We start from the raw sequence: 24,958 nt of genomic DNA on the forward strand, positions 1-24,958 counted from the left end.
TCCCAATTGTTGGTGTTTATACTAATTTTTTTAGATTTGCCGTGAGAGAGTCTTTAAACCTCTTTTGTTGACCACCAGCATTACGCTTTCCGTTTTTAAGTTTGGAATAGAGTACAGTGGTACCTCGGGTTAAGTACTTAATTCGTTTCAGAGGTCCGTACTTAACCTGAAACTGTTCTTAACCTGAAACACCACTTTAGTTAATGGGGCCTCCTGCTGCTGACGTGTCACCAGAGCACGATTTCTGTTCTCATCCTGAAGCAAGGTTCTTAACCCGAGGTACTATTTCTGGGTTTGCAGAGTCTGTAACCTGAAGCGTATGTAACCCGAGGTACCACTGTAGTTGCTTTGGAAGACAATCATCAGGTATCTGCACAACATGAACAGTCCAACGAAGTTGATGTTGAAGAATCACTGCTTTGAGACTGGTGCTCTTGGAGAAAATATACTTGCTCCCTTCTTCATATCCCCAGAGTAGAACATAGATCTACTGTAACACCCAATGATCAATCAGCTTCCTTGACTGGAAGCATTAAAGTTGATGCCTACACGTTTGGATCATCTGAAAACTAACAAAGTTAGCTTTCAGATGATCTACACATGTGTAGGAATCATGGGGAACAGAGGGATAGACATATGTAGGATTGTACTGTTAAAGGTATTCAACTATATGTGAACCAGCATACATTGTTATCCGCAATGAGAACTAATGACCATATACTGCCATCTATTTTTGTTGTCGGAGCACTTAGCAAAAATGACTAGAAATATACTTATGGGTTTGTTTGTTTTTGGTTTTTTTAATGTTACCTTGAAGGTAATAGTAGCCTTTGTACAATAAAATCCTATAGAAACAATGGGATCTTTAACTGCCGGCGATTTATGCTGATTCATTGTTGTTCCATCATCTATTCCAAGAAAGTCTCCGTCTTCATCATCATTACCCACAATAGCAGGTACAAACGACCAGGCCCATGACACCCATCCCTGCTGTTGATCATCATCTTGTTGAACATAAGATTCTGGAGAAATATATTGCATATCATGGCCTATTTCATCTTCTGCACCTTTAAAAGAAGCAAAGCAGGGATTATTCAGCTTGAAACACAGTATTAGCCACAAACTAGAAACAAGAGGCATTTTATTTTATACTTACATACAACATGTATTTTAAACAATATATACTATACCTTGCGGTATGAACAGGGATGCCAACAAGATTTCCTGGGCCCAGTGCACTGTATGTGGATTGGGCACCCTGCATTTATAATATATTTTTTATATTACATTCCTGGTATCATTTCAAACCAAGTCATATTTGATGAACACTAAATAATTTACATTTAGAACTCTAATTAAAATTATGAAAACTGGCTTTCATTTTGTCCTAAATCATCCGTTTTGATCCAAACTATAAAGGTACACTTGATTTAGGGAAGCTGCCTCGGTTTCTGATTTGATCCCAGAATATTCCACTTTTCCTTAGGGTGTCCCTATTTTCATTGGAGAAATGTTGGAGGGTATGGAGTTATCCAACCCCACTAAGCTGTCTGAAGGCAATCCTGTATAGGGAAGTTTTTAAAAAATGTTTAATTTTTTATGTCTTTATATATGTTGGGAGCTGCCCAGATTGGCTGCAGCAACCCAGTAATGTGTGCAGGGTATAAACAGTAAAATTATCATTATGGAATGGAATGTCCCTATTTTCATTGGAGAAATGTTGGAGGGTATAGACTATGAAAAAGAAATGTACTACTGAACACAGTAGCCAGTATAATCAAAAACTGCAGAATTAAATTAGCAGCAAATTACAAGACACCCTATACACTCTTCCATAAGTCATGAAATACATTCCTTGTCAGAATTCTCATAGTGAACTTGAGCAATTCACATTCAACTCTCTTCAGAGGAGACACGGCAAAAAATACTGTGTTTTATACCAATTTAGAAATTTTTTTTAAAATCCCAGCCTAATTTAGCTGATAACGTTTACTCAGTTTCCAGAGCTGATGAACAGGAAAAGTAAACAAATGAACTGCAAATGCTTAAAAGGTTCTTTGATATCAAACATCAGGCAAAATCCCTAAACTTATGCAATCAGTGCTTACATGGCTGTTAACACAAGCTGGACCCCGGCCTTGGCAGCATCACCAGCACAGTCTTAACGCAAGGATTAACTGTTCTTGAACAATTTCAAGTATATTATGTCCAAACAGGCATCCTTCAAACAGCAGAAATGTTCCCATTTTATCCCTTTAAAGGTATTGACAACTGGCAGGAAAATGCTAGGTTTCATTTATGTCACCTTTTGCTGATGAATAAAGTTATCAAATCCATACCTTCAGAAACCTGTGTGAACTTTTAATTAACTATGGTTTGTAGCAGAGATGTTGCAGAGGAGCCTGGAAAACTGTGGATAGTGTGTGCCATTTTCCCAAATTCACCACAGTTGGGGTATCTTTTTCATCTGGAAGTAGGTCAGGAAGGGGATGGTGGCAATTTAATGCAGACACTTTGGGATTGCACATTTTGAGATGGGACAGTCAGCAGTACCATCTGAATGTTGTAGTATCTTCCCCATCATTTACATAAAAGGCAGAGTTTATCCTGAACATTTTAGAACAGGAGGTTGCTTGGGTAGTGGGTCCTGCTTGCATTTGAGCCTGAACCACCATATACACAAACCACAGATACCAGTAGTTCCACTTGAGTGGGAGTGAAGTAGAGTTGGCTTCTTCCCCCTAACATTAACCAATACAAACTAGACACCACAAAGCTTATCAAATTAGGCAATTATAATTAATATGAAAATGAAACACTTGAGTAAACATAGAATATGTAGCACAACAAGAAAATATCTACTAACCACCACCATACAGATACATGCAGCAACTTTTTGCACACTTTATTAATTTGGAACAAATGGCACAATCAGTTATGCATCTTAATATCTCCTTTGTTATCATTTTTGTTCTACTCATTATTCTATTTCATGAGAAAGGCAGTACAAACAATGCAAAAACTAGAGGCTGTACAGACTGAATGGTATGTGATATGTTGCCTAGGCACAGGTCCTGTCTATACATATTTATATTGGATTTAATATTATAATGTAGGTCATAATAAAAGCAGACAAAGTCTTCAACACATTCCTACATGAGTAGCAACCAAAGTAGATGCTTTTGGCTTTTCTACCACTGCAGTGAAAGCATTGCTCAGAGCTATGGTCCAGATGCATATTTTTAAAAGGAAAAAGCTCACATTGTTATAAATGGCCTTTCCCCACAAATAAAACATCGTTATATTAGTCTGAATTAGCTGGTGGTCTCATAGCCGAACATGATAGGAACTGTAGGGATTATTTTTGATTCCTATATGCCATGTCACATTAATCGGACAAACTGATGCCTCAGGCCATAATTTTTCTGCAAGATGTGTAAACCCTTTAAAAGTACTGTGCCTCCAGAATCTTGTGCTTTTTAAAGAGCCTATAAGAAAAGACCAATGAAAATAAAGGCAATGTAAACTGTGAAAGCAGCCAGCCTACCCTAGTTACCGGGACAATGAAATCAAATATATAAGGGCTCCTTACAGCGAGTCAGACCATCTAGGCCAGGATTGTGTTCTCTGACTGGTAGTGCCTCACGAATCTGTCCCAAGGGATTTCCTTAACCCTCTTCAGTAAGCCCTGAATAGCTTGGGACCAGTTTACTTACAGGATAACTTTACCCCATTATGTGCTCTCTCAACTGCTTCGAATCTGCAGAACTGATACAGGTGCCACATAATACTCATTCCACTGTTGTATAAAATCAATCTTTTAGTGTGACGACGCCTACACTTTAGAACTCGCAGCTTCTTGACATAAGACAGGCATCTTCTTCATACAGTCGTACCTTGGTTCTCAAACGGAATCCATTCCGGAAGTCCGTTCGACTTCCAAAAACATTTGAAAACCAAGATGCAGGTTCCGATTGGCTGCAGGAGCTTCCTTCACTCAATCGGAAGCCACGGAGGCAACATCGGACGTTTGGGTTCCAAAGAACGTTCACGAACCGGAACACTCATTTGCGGAGTTCAGGAGCCAAAACGTTCGAGTTGCAAGGTGTTCGACTGTACTCTTTTTGGCACCTGCTTAAAACATTTTTGTTTAGGCAAACCTATCCAGGCATGTAGCTGCTGATGTGTTTAAATCTCTTTTACGGTTAATTTTCATTATTTCAAAATGTTTTGAATTGTTTTGAACTGTTTTTTATTAATAATCTTAACATTTTGTGTAAACTACTTAAGAGGTTTTACTACAATCAATAGGTATATAAATTTTGTTAAATAAATTTGGGCTTCTGTATGGGGCTGCAGGGATCGTCATCAAAAACCACCTCCTTCCCCATTCCGTTGAGAGATGCTTTCTGTTAGCAGAAGCAGCACCATGGGATACCACACCAAGCTGTAACTACATTATTTCTTGCAAATATCTATTTTTTCACACAAAAAATGGCAGGTTGCAGCAAACAACTATGCCTAAATAGTCATGTTGCATTTTAGATACTTAATACTAATGAGGTGCCATAAATAATGAAAAAGAATACTTAGTACATAGTTTCTGATGCAAACTGCTCTATTGACTTATTAAATCAATTCTTTAATAAAGTTAGTTGATGTGACTTGAGGACTGACTACTTCTAAATAAATTAAAATATGGGATTTACAGAATAATCTAGAGTATCGGAGTAAAATTATTCCAGGTACTTTTAAGGTAAGAATAAGAAAGAATTTTGAACTGTTTACTTCATGTTTTGGTACATATTTTGAAAATGACTGGTGGCAATCCTTTAGTACAGAGGCCCTCAAACTCAGTTACAGAGCTCTTTTAACCAACCCAAGAAAAGAATCAAGCCCTTAATACAACACAGATTGCAATCAATTTGAAATATTTGTCATTGCCCTAAAAATAATACACAATGTTATTGTTTGAATGGATTAAAGGTAAAGGTACCCCTGCCCGTACGGGCCAGTCTTGACAGACTCTAGGGTTGTGCGCTCATCTCACTCTAGAGGCCGGGAGCCAGTGCTGTCCGCAGACACTTCCGGGTCACGTGGCCAGCGTGACGAAGCTGCTCCGGCGAACCGGCACCAGAGCAGCACACGGAACGCCGTTTACCTTCCCGCTAGAAAGCGGTACCTATTTATCTACTTGCACTTAATTGTGCTTTCAAACTGCTAGGTGGGCAGGAGCTGGGACCGAACGACGGGAGCTCACCCCGCCGCGGGGATTCGAACCGCTGACCATGCGATCGGCAAGTCCTAGGCGCTGAGGTTTTACCCACAGCGCCACCCGCATCCCTTTGAATGGATTACAAAGTTCCAATTTAACCTTGGAAAAATTGTTCCATAGAAGACCTGCCTTCACAATCTTACATATAGCTTCCTTAGGAAGCTAACAGAATAATTACTTGTTATTTAAACCGTAATAGGAGAATTAAACATGAAGTTGTGATTATGTCTTTAAATCATCTCAAACCAATCTACAAAATTGCCCAAGAACCTAGGTAACAACTAGTTTTGCATTATCTGCACTTGAACTGTAATTTCTCTGATGCTTTTGGAGGATTGTGAACAAATTCAGTCTGTCTTACCTGAGATGTTCCCCAAAACATCCTTAGTGTGACAAACCAAGTCTTCATTTTCTCCATCTTTAAAGTTGCCTATTTCTCCATAGTAGAGTGAAATTCCAAGTTGCATTATTCGAATAAACATAGGAAGTTGTTGATCAGTAATGGAGAGCTTCAGGGTTTCTACTAAAGTGTGGATCTGCAAGTACAGAGAAAAGCATTGAGTTGGATCTAAAGAAATGTAGAGCTGAGAGGGGCCCCGTAGGGTAATCTGGCCCAATCCCCTACAATACATGAAAGGAAGAATGAATGGAACTCCGATTGTGCAACCATGGATCCTCTGGAACAGCATAAGTTGCAGTAGGACAGCGAAATTATAAGAATTCAGCTGAACTGTCTTGCACAAGCAGTAGTGCCTTTCTCCTGCAGTCTTAGATGGCGACCTGTGCATAATAAGGCATAAATTCTGTTGAGCACAGTCAGACTTAAACATGCATATAGGACCAGGCTCCACATAAGCAACAAGAGACAAAATTCAGATCTTAAAAGTAAATGTTAATATACATCTAAGGCAAATGAAGATTGTAATTATGAAGTATGTTAAACATTGTGTTAATTTCATTTTTAATGACAGATTTTCCAGGGTACCCTGATGAGGAACTGTGGCCACCAAGAGAGATAACCAGGCAAGTTATTTATAAACGTAATTATAATTATGCTCACACTAATCTATGTTCCCTGGCATGCTCTTTATGGTAACTCAGAATTCATTAAAACCATCTATATAAGTAATGAAGGAATAGAAAACACAAAATTCCTTATTAGAACCACAGCACCAATTGACATTAGTGAAGACTGTGTCAAAATTTCCATTATATGCTGTCAGAAGTTTGTGATTCTGCCATTAAAATATCCCCTCTGCTAAAACCTGGCATGAAAGTTAATGATCAAGCCCACAACTGAACTTCATTCCTCGATCAAAAACAAAAATTTGGCAAACTTTAAGATTCAGAGAGAGAGAAGGCCAAGATTTAATATTCTGCTTACCTACAATAGCCACATAGTACCGCAGTGAAGTGCATTTAGCATGTCAGAGTTTATTATGATTAATAGAAGACAAGAACCTGTTTATGTTTCAGAAGCTGCTGAGCACAAATATCTCAAAATGACTTTAGCTGTCATCTCTTTCCATCTAGTGTTACAGTATGCATAGCAAAGTTGTAGACACGTTGAGAAAATATCAATTCCAGAATCTGACAAGTAATTTTGTCTACACTGCTTGTCATAGACTTTAGAACAGGTGTGGGGAACTCAGGCTGGAGGCTGAGTGCCTGGGTCCTTGATACTCTCACCAGTCAACACTGCTCCCTAGGCCAGCTTCATTCTCTCCTTCAGTGTTTTTGCCAGGCTGGAATGTGTCACTGAGCTGTGATAATGGTTCTTGCCTGCCAAGATGAAGCCCCAGAAAGTTGCTCTTGAGGCAATGCAGCCCTTGGACTGCACAAGGTTCCCTATCGCCGTTTTAGTACAGTGGTACCTCAGGTTACAGACGCTTCAGGTTACAGACTCCGCTAACCCAGAAATAGTACCTCGGGTTAAGAACTTTGCTTCAGGATGAGAACAGAAATTGTGCAGCAGCGGCGCGGCGGCAGCGGGAGGCCCCATTAGCCAAAGTGGTGCTTCAGGTTAAGAACAATTTCAGGTTAAGAACGGACCTCCAGAACGAATTAAGTTCTTAACCCAAGGTACCACTGTATTTAGAAACTAAAGCATGCAGTGCAAACTGTGAAGATCTAAAACAGGCATAGGCAAATGCCGGCCCTCCAGATGTTTGGGACTACAAGTCCCATCATCCCCTAGCTAATAGGACCAGTGGTCAGGGCTGATGGGAACTGCAGTCCCAAACATCTGGAGGGCCGGAGTTTGCCTATGCCTGATCTAAGAGAACATTAAGCTCGGATAAATGCCACAGAGAATGCCAGATTGATAGTTGTATTGATTAGAAAGAGCCTTACAGATCCTGAACCGCTCTGGATATCTGCTTCCAATCCTTGGCTTAGAAACAGGAGAAAGTTTGTTACAGTTAAACAAACTGAAACTAAACTGAATAGCTTTAAGTACCTAATAATGAATTGTTAGTCTCAATTAAGACCCTACAGCCACATGCTACTGGATAAATGTATGTGCAAAACAACTCCTATGCGGCATCTGGCATCAATAGTATCAGGATAATTAGCTGCACACAGGGACAGATAAACTACAGTACTCATGGACACATCTGGAAACATGTTCAGAACAGACAATACTTCGCTTTCTCAATCTAATTTCAAAAATTCACAAAACACCCACAGTACATGCTGTTACAGGCTTTCAGATTGCTCTGGCACCACTGTTCCCACATACAGTACGTGCATCCTCTCTTGAAGTAGATTAGAATACACAATCTCATTAAAGACTATTAAGTACCTTGAATTACATCATAATATTTTTGAATTCTCACTTATCTATTACCCCAGTCAGCCTTTTTATTATCCATACAAGTACCAGAATTAAGTATCCTTAAGCTCACACTATGAAGAAGTAGCTAAATTAAGATGAATTAGCCATACTGAGGCTAGAAGTTGTATCTCAAAAAATGTATGGAATGGTTGAAGTAACCCGCTACAAAATAGTAGCCAAACTACTATTCCTGGGACACAAAGTCCTGGTACGGCTATAGCCACCCAATGTTCACATCTGGAGGCTCAGAAATTAGTGGTCCCCAAAGGCAGAGCAGAAATTAATCTGTTTTAGGTGGTCGATTTTCATTTTTCTTAGGAGTACATGGTGAAAAACAATTCATACATACATCAAATTTAAAAGATCTAGAAAAGTACTTACTTTAATAGTGGATGGCATCTTAGAATTAAGATTATCGTAAGTGAAATGTAGACGAGTTCTGAACGAACACTTGTAAAGCAGGGGATCTTGATAAAATTCAATCTTGCCGCTAGCGTTCCTTTTGTCTAGGCAAACCGTGCAGTCAGAAAAATTTATCACCTTCCTTAGGACCAAATCAGTTGCTTTCAAAAGGAAGAAAAATGTTGCTCAGTTCTTAGCAGATAAAGCAAAGTAAATACCATGCAAACGCTCATATTTATTTCGCACTACTTAATACATAGAAACATTTTTAAAGGACCCTTCACAAGTTTAACATATCCAAAGTTTTATTCAAAACACTGGAGAGACTGCAGGAGTGAGGAAGTTACAAATGCCGCCTACTTGGTATCTGCTTCAAGTCTGTGCAGAATCTGAAAAGCTTGAAGCTGTACAATGCATCGTGTTGTAAGAACTCAATGGGGAAACTCAGAGAATAAATCTCACCTCTAAAATAGATCAATATTTTGTCTCTCTGGTCACTTTTTCTGCAAAATTATTTTAGAACATTATCTTTAAAAAAATGTACAATGTCATTTAAAAACTCAATAGTCTGCTTACCAGATATGTCCATGAATGCTCGATCCCAAAATTCATCCACGGTGTAACATTCTGCTGAAGTGATATTGACTGACAGAACGATGTCATCCTCCACGTATTTGAGTATGAGATTATTGATGACAATGTTGACATTGTTTATAACCCGCCAGATCAAACTCTGTACATAGCCTAAAAAGAAATCATGGTTTTATTAAACCATTTGCTTGGGAACCTTACCAACAAGTTACCAAATACAGAAAAAAATAAAATTGCCAGTTGAAGAGATATCAAGTGTTTAAATAAAACAAAACATCAGGCTTCTTGCGATTCAAGCAAACTAACAACTGCCAAAAGAACAGAGTCCTAAAAATAACTATATTATTTTTTATCACAAAGTACCTGGTGGTAAATCTGGGTCAGGAGTAGTCTGTTGAATTCTTCTTGGTTTCACTGCTGCTTTTGCACTTTCCGTGGTACTACGATTTGTTGAACTTGAACCACAGCTTTCATGATCATCCTATAAAAGTTAACAAATGTTCATACTGCATCCACAACGGCCAAAAAACATAGTGGGGGGAATTTTTTTTTTTTTTTAAGAAAATAAAGAATAAAAAACAGATTGCTAGTGAAAAGTAACAAAGGTAAGAAAGATACAAACTAATTAAATATGTAATAGGGAAAGGAATGAATAGCAGAATGGATAAGTTGGGGTCTAATACCTTAGAAACAAAAGCTGCTGACCACGAGATAATGAAAACAAACAAAAGTGCTAACAATTTGACAACGGTGCTCTATAATTGCTTATCCCATTTTAAACATTTTATAATGGTTGGATTGGTGGACAGAACAGTTTCAAAGAACCATATATGCATGCTTAGAGGGGGTTATGGCTTAAATTTATCAGACTACAGTTACACGACCACCACAATGGCCGTTTGTACTTGTTCACAACAATACAAAAGGATACTATATCTATACAGTGTAAGATGCCTAGAATTCTCCCTTTCAATGGAAATATCTCTTTTTAATATAAAATTATTTAATGTAATAAACAAAGAACCTTGGTATTTTGACACCTCTTTCAATTCTTTGTATTTATGTGAAAAAGTCATTTATGCAGTGCTATTTTTCTAGAAAAAGAGGAGCCGGAACTCACCATGAATGACTCCCTCGTTCTCTTAGAATGTCAATGGCGCCCACCTGAGAGGTGCCAGAACTGAGTTCCTTTGAGTTCCAGCTTTAAAAAAGCCCTGCATTTATGTTTACAGTGGTACCTCGGGTTAAGTACTTAATTCGTTCCGGAGGTCCATTCTTAACCTGAAACTGTTCTTAACCTGAAGCACCACTTTAGCTAATGGTGCCGCCTGCTGCCACCGCGCCGCCAGAGCCCGATTTCTGTTCTCATCCTGAAGCAAAGTTCTTAACCTGAAGCACTATTTCTGGGTTAGCGGAGTCTGTAACCTAAAGCGTATGTAACCTGAAGTGTATGTAACCTGAGGTACCACTGTATCTCTATTTAATTAATAACTGAAGAATGTGGGATTCAAAAGGAGTATCTTAAGGTTATCAAATTCTGGCCCTGTTTGCACATCATAGGAAGCCATAGCCTAAAATACATTATAGTTTACCATGCAAGAGCAGCACACAAGTGCATGCTGCTCAAAGTGTAGCCACGCCACACCTACTTTTGCCAAACCAGGAGAAAACTAACTGCAGCACTAGCTTAGCGTTCTGTGCAAAAAAGCACTTGCGCTTTGTTTCTCTCAAAGCAATCCATGAGAGGCAGCTAAGGTTTGTCCTTGACCTCCTTTTGTGGTTTGTTTGGGAGAGAAAGAAATCAAAAGTGCTGGCTTCTATGGAATGCTGTAGTAGCACTCTGACCCACAGACCTAATAAGGCGCAGCATGGATCCCAATTTAATATGTGAGACAGTCTTCCCACAAACCATGCACATCTGCCCCAAACTGGATGTCATATGTGGGGCAAGCACAGATGTGGCTGTCAACAGAAAATCAAAAGCCTCAAGCTGTACTCCTGATGGTTCCCTGGCAAAGAAGACTTGCTGTCACGGCTGATCGGCTGACTGGCAGTGAGAACAAGACTGCTGGGTAGCACAGCTGACCTCTGCCCAAAGAGGGCTTGAAGTCACCAACTATCAGCTAAGAGGCAGCGATTCCAAGCCCACTGGGTCAGCCATGCAACCAGGATTCCCATTAAGAACTCAGTCATACAGCCGATCCCTGCAGAACTTCAAGCCTTGCTTGGCCAGGCGGTAACTTCAAACCTTGCTTGGCTTGGCTTTTCTTCTATAGCACAGCTTGCCACCTGGCAAAACGGGACCCACTAGCCAGATCGACTTTCCCACCTGTTTGAGATGTTGGGTCATGTGACATGCAGACCAAGTTATGCTTGCTCTTATCAACATGGGGGGGGGGAGGAATCACCCCAAAGCGAAGCTCTCAAAATATTATTGTTTAAGTGAACAACAGCTAATGACATCTTTAACACAATATGTAAACCCTAATTATTACATGCGGCCATGACCTTACAAGAACTATTTTGCTATTTAGACCTTTTATGTCAAAGCAATCTGCAGTCATACATATTTCTGCTCAATGTTAACTCTGAAAACACACAATTAATTTTTGAAACATATGTGGCTGCTCACAAGCCCAGAAATAAAACATGTTCATTAAAAGTTCCAAGTTAACTGCCAAAACCAGCATAATTATGAAAATATTTAACACTGGGACCAACTGAAATCACATACTGCATAGATTACACTGATGTCATGACACACTTCCCAGCCAAAATGCACTAAAACTACTACAGTCTAATAAATCTAGGTCACAGCATATGACAAACATTTTAAAGTTTAAGAAATGTAAATGATATTTTCCCATTTTATTAGCTTGAATTCAAATAGAGGATTTCATAAAAGAAAAGGTTTCAATAACTGTAGGAATTATTCCAAAAAAGCTTTAGTTGTGATTGTAGGTGCCTAAATCTGAAAGAACTCTAAATACTTTTTCCTATAATCGTTTCACAATCCACCTCTCTCATATTTACTTTTGCCGAGTTTCCCCCTGTAACTATGGCATTCGTGATGAAGCAGGTTTTATTTTAAAAAAAAACACAGACAAACTTTAATTTTATAAATATTTAAGAGTCTTTTTGCGTTGACACTTCTGGGACTGCCACCTGATGAAAGGTGGCTAGTATGTAAAATGGAAGGTTTCTCTGTCTGCATGACTATTATTGGAAAAATAGAGAAGATAAAGGGGATGACAGTGCTTCCAGTATTTGAGGGACAGCTCACAAAGGAGAAAAGCTGGTTTCTGAGGTGAATAATGCTACTTTGCCCACTATTTATTTACATATATTATGCTTGTATATATTTACATATATATTATAAACACACAATATACCGTATTTTTCCGTGTATAAGTAGATGCTTTTTGCTTAAAAAATAGGCAAAAATTGGGTGTCAACTTATACACAGATAATGAATGCAGAGGGGGGGAACGTGTGATTAACGGCAGCAGCAAGCAGGAGATTGGCAGCGGCGATTGGGCAGGTGACTGGTGGCCTGCTGGTGACTAGCTGTGGCTGTAGCAATCGGGCAGGCGATTGGCAGTTGTGGCAAGGCGGGGAGGCGATTGGCGGCTGCGGCAAGTGAGCAGGGGGCTGTTGGTGGCAGTGAGCAAGCAGACATTTGGCGGCTGCAGTGAGGTATGCGACTGGCAGGCAGGCAGGTGAGCAATTAGTAGAAGTGACCTCCACCCCCCCCCCCAAAAAAGCTAAACAACTTAATTTCTTAATTTTGGGTTTAAAAAAACAGGGGTTGTCTTATACATGGGGGCGTCTTATACACAGAAAAATATGGTAACACTGTATATTTTTATATATTTATTTGTTTCTGCATCTCCAAAGTGCTCTCCTGAGACAGATGTCAGTGAATAAGAGTCGGGGGCTGCAAGTTGATCTGATGACAATATGCCAGGTAACTTAGCGTTATATCCGCACATGCCAGCATCTTATCCTGCATTTGTTAGCACAGGTCCCAGTAAGTTTCTGAAATCATTCTGTAGATTTGAGGCAGGAGCAGGAAAAACAGCAATATATATGCATTAAAGAACCAACCCCTCTTCATACACGTGTACCCCCCCTTTCTCTTTCCTATTGCATCCTCTATGATTCCTGAGACAGAAAGTGGTTTCGATTTTCGATAACGGAAAGGCAACCAATGGGCTGTATCCTCACTGGATCAATTTGGCCTAAGATCCAAAGGGCCTCAATCCCAAGTCGATAGAGCCAGGCCTTGGTACTTCCTTCATAAGTTGTAAGCAGAGACAAGTAGCATTTTTAAGTGGCTTAACATTAAATAAAATGTCCTGGATTACATACAAATCAAATAACTGAAAACAAGATTATTTCTGCTCAGTTGCTGCCAAAAATAACACCAAAAGCTAAGGCACACTAATGAAAACATAGACATTTGGAAAAATAATCATCAGTACTTTAAAAGGCTTAAACATTTTGATGCTATGCTAAAAAATATAAATCACAAGGAAGCACATTAAACACACCAATTTCAAATAGCACTGTCCCATGAATACAAATCAGCATCGAGTGAAATAAAGATGTAATGTCATTAGGCCCTTAACAGGGTTGAAGTTTAGAAGCTGGTCCCAGGGTCATGAATTCACTTCTGCAACCCCTATCCACCCCCACAGGAATTTCCTCCCACTGTCCTTAGCCATGGTTCATCATGGTTTGCACCAGCATGAACCATGTTTAATACAAACCCAGAGGATGCACACCCCATTTAATATCTGAAACTCTGGTTTCAAACTGGTTACAAGCAGTTTTTACTAGTGCAATAAGTCTTGATTACTGCACTCTAAATTGTTAAAAGTTACAATATTTATTTTTGGATGCTACATAATTTGAATAGATACATAATCATCCATTAAGTGTAAATAATTTCATTTGAAAAATTATGCACAAGGTTGCAAGATTTTATAGCCTACATGAAAAGGAATATTCACATGTCTCTCTCTGTCTGTTACTGAATTATCTGGATTATTTTGCCATACAGCAAATAATAATTATTTTTTATTAAGTACTTATTTCAGATGAACCAAGAAGAAGAATGGGTGTGGGGAATCTTCAAACTTTGGGAAAAGGAAAAAACAAAGAGTTGCTTTCCAGTATTCAACTAGGTTTACTAAAAATATGGAAAGCAGGGTGAACAGAATGGAGTAAGAAAGATTTACAAGTAACATAGGGGAAAAGGGAAGTGTGGGAAAGTAAAATCTTGGATGCATCTTCCAATTTTCGTACATAATGCCAGATAGAAGCAGCTTGGGGAGTATTGAGTGTTTACAGAGAAAATAATTTAAAGTTTCAAATTAAAGCAAACCATGGTAATAGTCTGTAGCAAAGGTAGAGTCAAATTTTACTATTACAGTATAGTATTATTCTGTCATTATATATGTTAAAATTGCTTTAATTCATGTTATATACTGACATTCCGCCGCATGACTGACTCCTCCCACATACATCTTTTTTGGGGTACCACAAGGTTCTCCATGGTCCAGATTAAGAATCTAGTTTAGATTTCCCACTGTATGTAAATCAAGAGTAGGAATAGCTTCCTGCTTTCTAGGTTCTACAAGGCAACAACAGAGCCACATGTTTAAAGGAAGAAACAAAAGAAAAGCAAACGTTGTGCTGAGCGTGCATATGCATGGCTTTGGTGTCACTTAATTCCTCAGACAAATACAGTTGATGTAGAAATGCAAGGATAAGACTACAAACTCAATGGCATGACCTTAGAAGTAATATTCTCACAAGTCGGAAGGAGATAATGATGTATGAAAACCAGGTGCAATTTGACAGACATGTAGCTTTGCTGGAAAGGAATACAGCACACCTAATTAAAAGCAAGGTGAAATGTCTATGGAAGTCTTCATAATGTATCTCAGGAGAGCCTTAAAATAATTTGGAGTGGAAATAAACACACTGAATAATAATAATAAAATATTTTGGGTCTTAACAGGTAAGTCATAGCTCATGGAGTTTAAAATAATATGTACTGGTATGGTTAAAGGGGGACGAATCAGAGTATTGATACTGGAGCAACAAAATGGAGAAATTAGGATCATGGGCTTTGGAATTAGGATGGCTATAACAGTTACTAAAGACATAAGAGAAACCTAGAACATTTACCAGGATATTTTCAATGAGAATATGCAGTATCAAAAGATGACAAAAGCCCAAACAAAGCGTGGCATGTCATGATGATCTTAAGTCCATTTACTTCAATGAGTCTACTCCTGACTTAATTGGACACCAAAATAATTTAAAATCTGTATCACTTTACACCATTGTGAGTTATTGAACTTCAGCTTTGGGCTTTCTATATTTCTAGGTTGTCATAGTCAGGAATATCTTTAATGCCATGGAAAATTAATCAGTAGTGTATAGGTATGGAGAACTTTCCCCAAAAAAGACAGAAAAGCAAATCCTGTAAATCTTGATAAACCCAAAATATTCCTGGAGATGCCGGATCATGTTTCTCTACCCAAAAATAAATATTTTGCTAGATTTAGCAACAGCAAGTAGTAAAAATGTGCTTTAAAAATGACTCTGGAGGATGATTTGGATCAAAAGCATTTTAAGTTAATAGTGCTTACATTTGCAGGGAGACTACGTGAAGATACTGCAGGATATAACAGCACATTAAATGTGAAGTAAAGGTTTAGTTTCTTCTAGTTTATAAAAATATAATTTGAGAGGGGAAAGCCTTAAATGATCGAACACAGTGAGCTGATTTGCACAGAATGCTAAGTCAACCTATGTCTTGGTGTGAACATGCAAACATACAGACTCCCTGATGGGAGACTGAAGCAGTTTTGCTCTTCCTCCTGTCCTGTTGCTGCTTCGCTGCCATGAGCAAAGTCATGATTTGTCTTAACACACTATCCAAACCAGGCTCGTGGTTTGTCTCACTCCAAACAATCCATGAGCTATAACCAAGGTTTGCACACAGTGTGTGTGTTTGTGTTTTATTATATTGTAAATTGCTTCAGGATACTTCATGGGAAGCAATTTATAAAGGAAATAACAATAATAGTAGCATTAAATATGTTGCAAAATAATTTTGCTCGACAGTTTTCTGTGATCTACTGTAACAGCAACGTGTAGCAAACAGACATGCTAAATTCTATTGTTATAAAATTAACTGGTGATCTAAAATGTGTACAGAACCAAACATGTAAGAATTGCAATATCTTGGAATTTTTGTAGCTATTAGTGCTAGCCTGCACATCTATTCAGAAGTAAGTCCTATTGAATTCAATGTGTGAGAAGGACTGCAACCCTACGTTTTAATATACAGTCACCAAACTCCTAAAAAATATATAAATAATAACCTTTCGCAAATACTTTGTGAGAGGGACTGTGGCATTCAGTGTCTCACAAAAAACCAGAGAAATATAAACAAGTTTACAATTAGAAGGCCAAGCCAGTGCTCACCACTTAAAGCAGCTTTTGTTCAGTTAAGAAAATGAGTTTTATGAAGGTAATCAAAACATTGGATTCAAGAATACAAGTGATCTCGAATCCTTTAATGCGCTCCTGTCCACTTTTGAAGTGATCCCCTGACTGCAAGAGCTCAGGGCTCTCGGTTTTACAATGTGACTCATTATTCATATGATCCTTAAGTTTACCAAAATAGTTTTGAAACAGTTTTGAAAGCAACTCCCTGAGCGACAGCCAAACCAACTAGTATGAAAAGAACTCCCACAGGCATCCCATGGCAGCATTTCAGTCAATTATATATGCAGCGCTGTAAAGCTCAACTCTATTGCCGAGTTGCCAGAAATCAAATAGTTCCATTGGCAGATCTCTAAATCAAAGGCAGGAGCAAACATTAATGAATTATTCTCCTACACATCAAATAATTGCCAAAATATTGAAAGTCTCAACTTTAAAGCTAAAGGATGTCATATACCTTGCTTATTTCAGTTAGCATTGACAGTATCCTTTCCTGGAGGGCAACTTATTTCATGCGCTATTCTTGCCCATATATTTGCAAAGATCCCTTTGGAATATGCTATCTGCTTCTGTGTCCACATCTCAGTGAGATATGATCAGCCAGCAGGAAGCCAGCTGAAGTGAGTGGAGAGCATAAGGAAGGTCTAGACTGCAGCCTTAAGCCCTTTTATCACCAAGCAGGTCCTAACGATTCCCAAGTGGATTCAAAGGGACTATATAAGGACATTGCTTTGGCCTGAAGATCTGTACTACCAGGAAAAGGAATGGCCTCAAATTATGGGTAGTGTGTAGGTGGGTTCAGACTCCTTGCTGGAAAAGTGTAAAATTTCTACAAAATTTGGATTCTGGTAACTGTTCTTTTTCCATATATTTTTTTCTCTCTTGAAATTCCTCTTAGACTTTAGGCCAGGGGTAGGCAACCCAAGGCCCATGGGCCTGATGCGGCCCAATCGCCTTCTCAATCCGGCCCACGGACGGTCCAGGAATCAGCGTGTTTCCACATGAGTAGTATGTGTCCTTTTATTTAAAACACATTTCTGGGTTATTTCTGGGGCATAGGAATTCCTTCATCCCCCCCCCCCCAAAAAAATATAATCCGTCCCACCACATGGTCTGATGGACAGTGGACCAACCCACGGTTGAAAAAGGTTGCTGACCCCTGCTCTGGGCCTTGTGAACTCCAGAGCTGCAAGATCTCCTAGGCCCCCAGAGCGCAGAGCAGATTTAGCCTCTCATTCTTCTCTGTAAAAAGGTTAAGTTTTGTACAATGCTTGCTGATCACTATTACCAGCAAAAATTGTGTTACCAGTAAAGGCAGAAAAATAATCTGAGAAAGCATAAGGCCAACACTGCTAGAAAGTTAAGATGTAGAACCACCAATAGCCACAGAAAGAGTGATTACGTTAGATCTTTAAAAAATTGTTAAGACATGACATTGCTTCAGTTTTATTTTTATTTTATCATATCTATCCTGCTTTTCAGCTCATTATCAGCCCTCAGCATCAGAGAGACAGGAGATCCCATTGCAGATCTCCAGTGAGTCATCCAGTTTGGGCTGGAATTCTTCATTTCGAAAATCCTTGATGAGCTGCACTCCACCTGCCAAAACGCCATGGGATTCAAGGGTTTCTCCTTGCCCATAGAATTAATCTTCTGTGTTTATCAGGAATGGAACCCACGCGTCGAAACTAGAAATGTTAAAGTAACATATCTGAGTCTGAATAAATCACATGCTTCTATGAACACCACAGGCCTACTTTAGCAATATATTAATTGAATCCTGACACTACTGGTGGGAAAGGATTCATTTTCTAAAGCCGTGAATCATTAAGTCACTTCATTTACTGTCTCCAAATACCTCACTTAGCACACACTGGCTTCTTTCTCAAAAGTTGGTTTGAATTAGGCCATTACCATGTTATTCACAATGATGTGGGTCTCTGTTAGTTACCACAGCCTCAAAAAGAATGCAGAGTTTTTGGTTTTTGATTTATTGAGGACAAAGCAGTGGTTACAATAATTTCTGTGTGGCAAATAAAACTAAAGTTTATTAGGCTCATGAAAAATAGATTCCACAATGTTTAAACAGCATAGAAAACACTATTACGTTTGCTGAAACATTTTCCAAAGCCGTATACACTTAATCTCAAGGAAAATCACTGTTCCCTAACTTTTTTTGCATCTATCTACATTGATTCTTAAATTTCTTAGCCAATTCAGTTGCAAAGAGAAAATTCCCTTAGTATGTTACACCTCTGTTGTTTTACATCTTTCGCTAGCACTGAAGTGCTACTTAAATAGCTCTTAAATTTCACCACGGAATACAGAACAAGCCCTGTTCTCATGTGCTGTCTTTCACACCTAGCTTTTGCCCACATATGGTGGTTTGTTAAACCACAGTTTTCTAAGCAAGCAGAACATATTAAGAAACGTAAATTGTTCACTCTCAAAGGAACCAGTAATTTAAAATGTCTTACGTGAATACTTTTATTCAGTAATAAAATTAGAATATTCTGCACACAACCAGCTACAAACTTATTTTTTCTTTCCTACAGTGTTCTAAAATCAATTTCCAGCACTGGAAACAGGTTCCTGCATTAAGTCCTGATATTAAGTTCCTGCACTAAGTCTATCACAGGTGTAGTCCAGAATAGAAGACTATGTATGCATGCGTATGTGCAACATTCATGAAGCAGCTAGACTATGATAGAAGTAAAAGTTATTATTATTACAGTATTATCTGGCAGATATCTTGCTCTGTGAGGAGTGGTTAAAACAAAGTTTCCTGGTTTGGGTATCATGGAGAACTATGGTTAATAAACCACTATCAGGGGTGGCCAACTCCCAAGAGACTGCGATCTACTCACAGAGTTAAAAACTAGCAGTGATCTACCCCTTTTTTTGGGTTCAGGTAAAAAACAGAGTTAAAAACTGACAGTGATCTACCAGTGATCTACCACAGACATCCAGTGATCTACCAGTAGATCACGATCTACCTGTAGGACGTGCCTGCCTATATCAATGCTGAATCTAGGCATGCCAAAAGGAAGCATGCAGGAACAAGGCTTGTTTCCCTTCCAATAAACCAGAGGTGAGGGGTGCTCTGGCCCACAGGCTAAACCAGGTCTGCCAGGGATTCAAATTCCACAGTCACCTAACCGGCATTATTTCCTTATTTATTACCTGACTTAAGGTTCCAGGGCAGGTCACAACAATTTAAAATTCAAGATTAAAAGCAATTAAAAACAAATTGCAATCACAATAACTGGGTGGGTCATTAAAAAAATATACTTGAAAAAGTGTCATGGGCCAGGGTAAAGAGGTGCATCTTCAGCTACAGTGAAAAATGTATAGTGGATCTATATGTGATGTCAGTATGGGGCGGGTAGATACATGGTTGTCGATAAAAATTGGGAGCCCTTAAGTGCTCTCCTGGTTGTGTATTTGCAGGGGAGAGCACCCACTGGTTTCCCAAAGGAACTCCCTCAGATACATAATGTCTGCGCAAAGCGTCCTTCATGAGGGGAGTTCTGCACAAGGAACCCCCTTCTGCATCGAATCACTTAACTGCAAATAGTGGGGACTTCAAAGCAACCAATCACCTGACATCATTGTGATAGCAGATGATTAATGGGCATTTGGCAGACAAGGATCATGAATTAGCCATACCATTCTAAGACTAGGAAATAAAACTTTCCTGTTGTTTTACTATTTTTTGAACTTTCTCCCCACCCTTTCAATGCATGCTTATGGGGAGAGTGGGATTCATTTTTGTGTTTATTCCACATTCCATGACCTTTCTACTTTAAATGTTATGACTGACTGGGACAGACTGGAGCTGGAATAACGCAGTCAGTAGAGCATGGGACTCTTAATCTCAGGCTTGTGGGTTTGAGCCCTGCGTTGAGAAAAAGATTCCTACATTGCAGGGGATTACACTAGATGACCCTCATGGTCTCTTCTAACTCTACAATTCTATGATATACTGCTCTCCATCAAGTACCTACCAAAGTGTTGCCAGTAAACAGATTACCGTATTGGCCTGAATATAAGCCTCACTCCCCCCCCCCCCAATTCTGACTGTGAAGAGTTAACGTGTGGCTTAAATTCGCGACCTTACAAAAATTGGCTTTTACATTATCGCTGCTGAAACAGACATATGGTAAAACGTAACGGGTGTGAGTGCCTGCAGAATTTTAAGGGAGCAGCTTATATTCGGGTATTGTCTCTCCCCCCCCCCCTGAATTTTAAAGGTGTGGCTTATATTCAGGCCAATACGATATTAATTATTAGCCAGGCTACCATCTCCTAACAAGGAAAAATACAATGACAGTGGACTACAACTGATGCCCTTCTATTCACTGAAAGGCTCTGATCCATGAACAGAAGATGGGTGCCAATTTTTTATTGTTTCTCTTGGTTCTGAAGCCCCACACCACCCTCCCCACTGTTCTATCCAGAGCTGATTTTCAAGGGGCACTTGGTGGGAGGGTGCATCAGCAAAAATGACCTGCACTCCACTTCTGTTAGCGAAAGCATCCACTGAATCAAAAAACTCTTCCATGAGTTAAAGAGCACCAGTTGCATGCCCTGAAATAGGTCTAATAGGAAATTAAACCAAATATAATATAAGCACTTCCTTCCACCCAATCTCTTAACAATGGTTAAGAGAACACCACCCTACTGTCTTAAGAGACTATAATTGAAAGAGGGGATCATATTGGCCTGGTATAGAAATGAGTCATTACCCACTATTCTCAAGTATAAGGAAATTATATTTAGACCTGTAACAAGACCTGTAGAAGGCACTTAAAGAATTAAACTAAGGCACATTACATTTTTTCCCCACTACAAAAATCTGTGGTTATACCTAATGCACAACTACCACTTCTGCTATAGAAACATGTTAAAAACACACTCCCAGAAATTTAACTCTTCTTTAATCTATCATCAAATAAGGAAAACCCACTTCCTCTCAGAGGTAAAATTTTAAACGCATTACCTCACCTTTTCAATGTTAAACTGCACCAATCTAAGGCCATTGCAAAATATAATGGGACACTAAGGGCCAGAATTTGATCTGTTCTGAACTAATGTAAATCTGGAATAATTCCAGTATAAATCACTGAAGATATACACAAGAATAATAGGCATTAATCTTGGAATGAAATTCTTGTAAGCATGCCAAGAGAGTAAATTAGCCCCTTCAAAATCTGCCAGTAAATAGACACTCACTTCTTTCCTTGGAGTGATCTTAAGATATACTATCATTCAAAAACACATACAACTAAAGCAATTTCCAAAGTTACATGATTAATGGGGTCCTCAAAATCACGCATGAAACTAGGATTCAGTCAAGAAGGGCCCCTAGTTCTACCATCCTCTGCAAACTTCACCTCTGCAAGTTCTATACCCAGCCAAAAAAAGGGAAGAAAATCAGTAGGGACAAATGGCAATGTCTCTAAAGAGAATGCAAGGCTGAAGGGGAAGCAATGTGTACTTTATTGCCTCTTCAAAGTAGAAAACAGATGAAAAATGTGGCTCCTGCTGTTGCCAACCTACTTTGTGAAAGACTAAAGCGCTGTTATTTTGCCTTTTCCAATTCTTATTTTATCCCACCTACTTTTTGATGATTGGCATGCCAAAAAAAATGTTCAGCCTGGAAATATATTATGTAGATTCAATCAAAGCAGAATTTCAGCTCTCCTTTTCAGAACATTTTACAATTTGCCAATAAGCACTCGTTTTTACCAAAACACTTACATTTTTAGTGAAGATGCAAATGTTTAGTTGCAGCTTTTGTTCCAACTACCAAAAATGAAACCTCTGGCATAGTTCTCCTTTCTTCTTTATGTAAGTCAGGCACCCCCAAACTTGGCCCTCCAGCTGTTTTGGGACTAAAATTCCCATCAGCCCTGACCACTGGTCCTGTTAGCTAGGGGGTGATGGGAGTTGTAGTCCCAAAACAGATGGAGGGCCAAGATTGGGGATGCCTGATGTAAGTTAAGTAAGCACAAGGATTTAGTAGCACAGGAAGCTGCTTTATACCAAGTCAGAGCAAAGACTGGCAGTGGCTCTCCAAGGTTTGAAGCAGGGGGATTTCCTAGCCCTACGTGGATACCAGGAATTGAACCAGAAGCCTTCAGCATGCAAAGCAGATGCACTAACTCTTTTGACTGCTATCAATTGATTTGTTTGCTTTAAAGACAATCTATTATAATATAACACATAGGGAGAAATACATTGATACCAACTTTCAGTATCTGGTGTCATATATTTTTCCAGCACAATGTATTAGTAGTTAGGCCACATAACTTAGCATACGAGGGCAACAAAAGTGGGTAGATCTGGCCCTCCGCTTCCAACTATCCACCCAAAGAGGTTCAAAGTTAAAAGCTGGGTAGCAGACAATGCCCTTGGCTTTCCTTCACTGCTGTCTCCATGCTCCCTGCATCTGGCACTAATTAAACTTGGAAGAAACGGGCTCTAGAGCACCATGAACATTAACCGGCTAAAGCATAGCTGTCAACTTTTCCCTTTTCTTGCAAGGAATCCTATTCGGAATAAGGGAATTTCCCTTTAAAAAAGGGAAAAGTTGACAGCTGTGGGCTAAAGTAATATGTGGCAAACACAGAACTGTGTCATAGGCAAGCCCAGCGCTGCCTCCTTGCTGCTGCCCTTCCTACTTGAAGATGCCACCACTTGTTTCCAATTCCTCTTGTCCACAGTGATAACATATCTGCCTCCCTCTCCCTCCTGTATGTGAGTAGGTCCCGCTAGCTCATTTGTGGATAGTGGACTTTGATAAGGTGGAAGGGCAGGAAAACGGCAGACAGGATCTAGGAAAATGGATAAATTTCCAGAACGGCAATGGGATATCAGCTCTGCCCAAGGCATGACAGACAACAGCAACAATCAGGGGAAAGAAAGACATAACATCTTACAAGGACAGGAAGAAACGCCATGGGCAGAATAATTGCCACACATAGGATGAACAAGGATATAGTTTGAGTTATTCACTTGCAGTTTCATAAACCATTTAATGTGTCAATACGAATAGAAGCTATTAGTATTGCAGTTGCTGTATAAGGGATTATTATTATGACCGGAATGTAATTGAAACTAGTAAGATTTTGGAATACAGAAATAAAGAAAATCATCAAACCATCAAATCTAGCAGGCACTTTAACTAAATAATGTGATTCAGTATTTGAATGTTTGGTATTAATAATTGTATTATAAATTGGTATTGTTATAATGAGGCTATTATTGGACTGTAATTGAAAACTAATAAAATTTATTACAAGAGAAAGGATCTGGGAACACCTGTCTCCCATAGCAAGGGCATAAAAACCTGCAACTGGTCGGATCAGACACAAAGCTGAAAGGACTGTGCAGACTCAGTTCAGCGCAGAAGTTGGAATGCTTACAGTGCAATTCCATATTTCTGAGTAAACATTTATGTTCTACTTTGTTCAATGGAAACTATTCATTAGCAATTATGTTTAGGACTGCAGCCTTAAGTCCTACTGAAAATCAATGGGACTGCAAATAAGGTTATTTTAACAATCAACAAAATTGTTAAGAACCTGATCCATATAAGGAGGTTGCCATGCTCCTTTTTTTTAAAAAAAAGGTCATTATGCTATTAATCACCAATCAGTTATTTAAATAAGATGCATTATGTTGCTTTCCACTGAACTGCTAAAACTAATGCCAACATTAAATACATTCCCTTTAGTGCAATCATTATTTCATGAACAAATCAGCTCAGCATAAACAGTTTGCAATGTATTCCATTTAAGATTTAAAATTGCTACATAAAATAACACACACTAATTAGGGCTCCAATACATCTGCAAATACATCCCCATGACCCATCAAGACAGCTGCACTCTTGTGGGACAATGACATTTATGAATTCCTGACAAATGCATGCGATCCGGAGCTAAAGCATTATCGGTTGAGAGGATCTAGCTACAGAATGCTCTCCCCTAGGAACTCAAACACTTGGAATTTAAGCAACTTTAGGGCATATGGCAAAACCTTCCTCTTTGATAAAATGTTCTCCAGCAAGAGAAATAAATTTAAATTTTAAGAAGATTCTATACATTCTTTCCCAAGGGCGGCTTCCTAAAACCAATAAAAGGAAATACACCCAAGATTTAGTAGAGCCTACAAAGCAAGTAAATACGTGGAAATTGAACTATGTAAGCACTGCAGGAAATAACAGATTGACATGATTCAGCTTTTAATGTATGGAACAACTGCACAAAGTTATGGCTAGGCAAGTGACAAGAAAATGAAGCTATCAAGTCAAGGAAACT

General features: G+C 39.0%; 1 protein-coding gene across 8 annotated transcripts in view; it reads right to left on the reverse strand.

Annotated features, from left to right (window-relative positions):
* The window catches only part of VPS13B (vacuolar protein sorting 13 homolog B), a 370,069-nt gene that overhangs the window by 328,306 nt on the left and 16,805 nt on the right, over positions 1–24,958 (reverse strand). For all 8 annotated transcript variants that reach the window (XR_008331404.1, XM_053395521.1, XM_053395520.1 and 5 more), the window contains exons 4-8: positions 9,468–9,585; positions 9,090–9,257; positions 8,493–8,674; positions 5,637–5,811; positions 811–1,067 (exon numbers count right to left, since the gene is read on the reverse strand). Coding sequence is in view for 7 of the 8 variants with exons in the window: in XM_053395521.1 (XP_053251496.1) it covers positions 811–1,067; positions 5,637–5,811; positions 8,493–8,674; positions 9,090–9,257; positions 9,468–9,585 (900 nt within the window). In the remaining variant the exon portion in view is untranslated. The remainder of the gene's footprint in view (positions 1–810; positions 1,068–5,636; positions 5,812–8,492; positions 8,675–9,089; positions 9,258–9,467; positions 9,586–24,958) is intronic.

The sequence above is a fragment of the Podarcis raffonei genome, chromosome 7, assembly GCF_027172205.1.
Source record: "Podarcis raffonei isolate rPodRaf1 chromosome 7, rPodRaf1.pri, whole genome shotgun sequence".
NCBI lineage: Eukaryota > Metazoa > Chordata > Lepidosauria > Squamata > Lacertidae > Podarcis > Podarcis raffonei.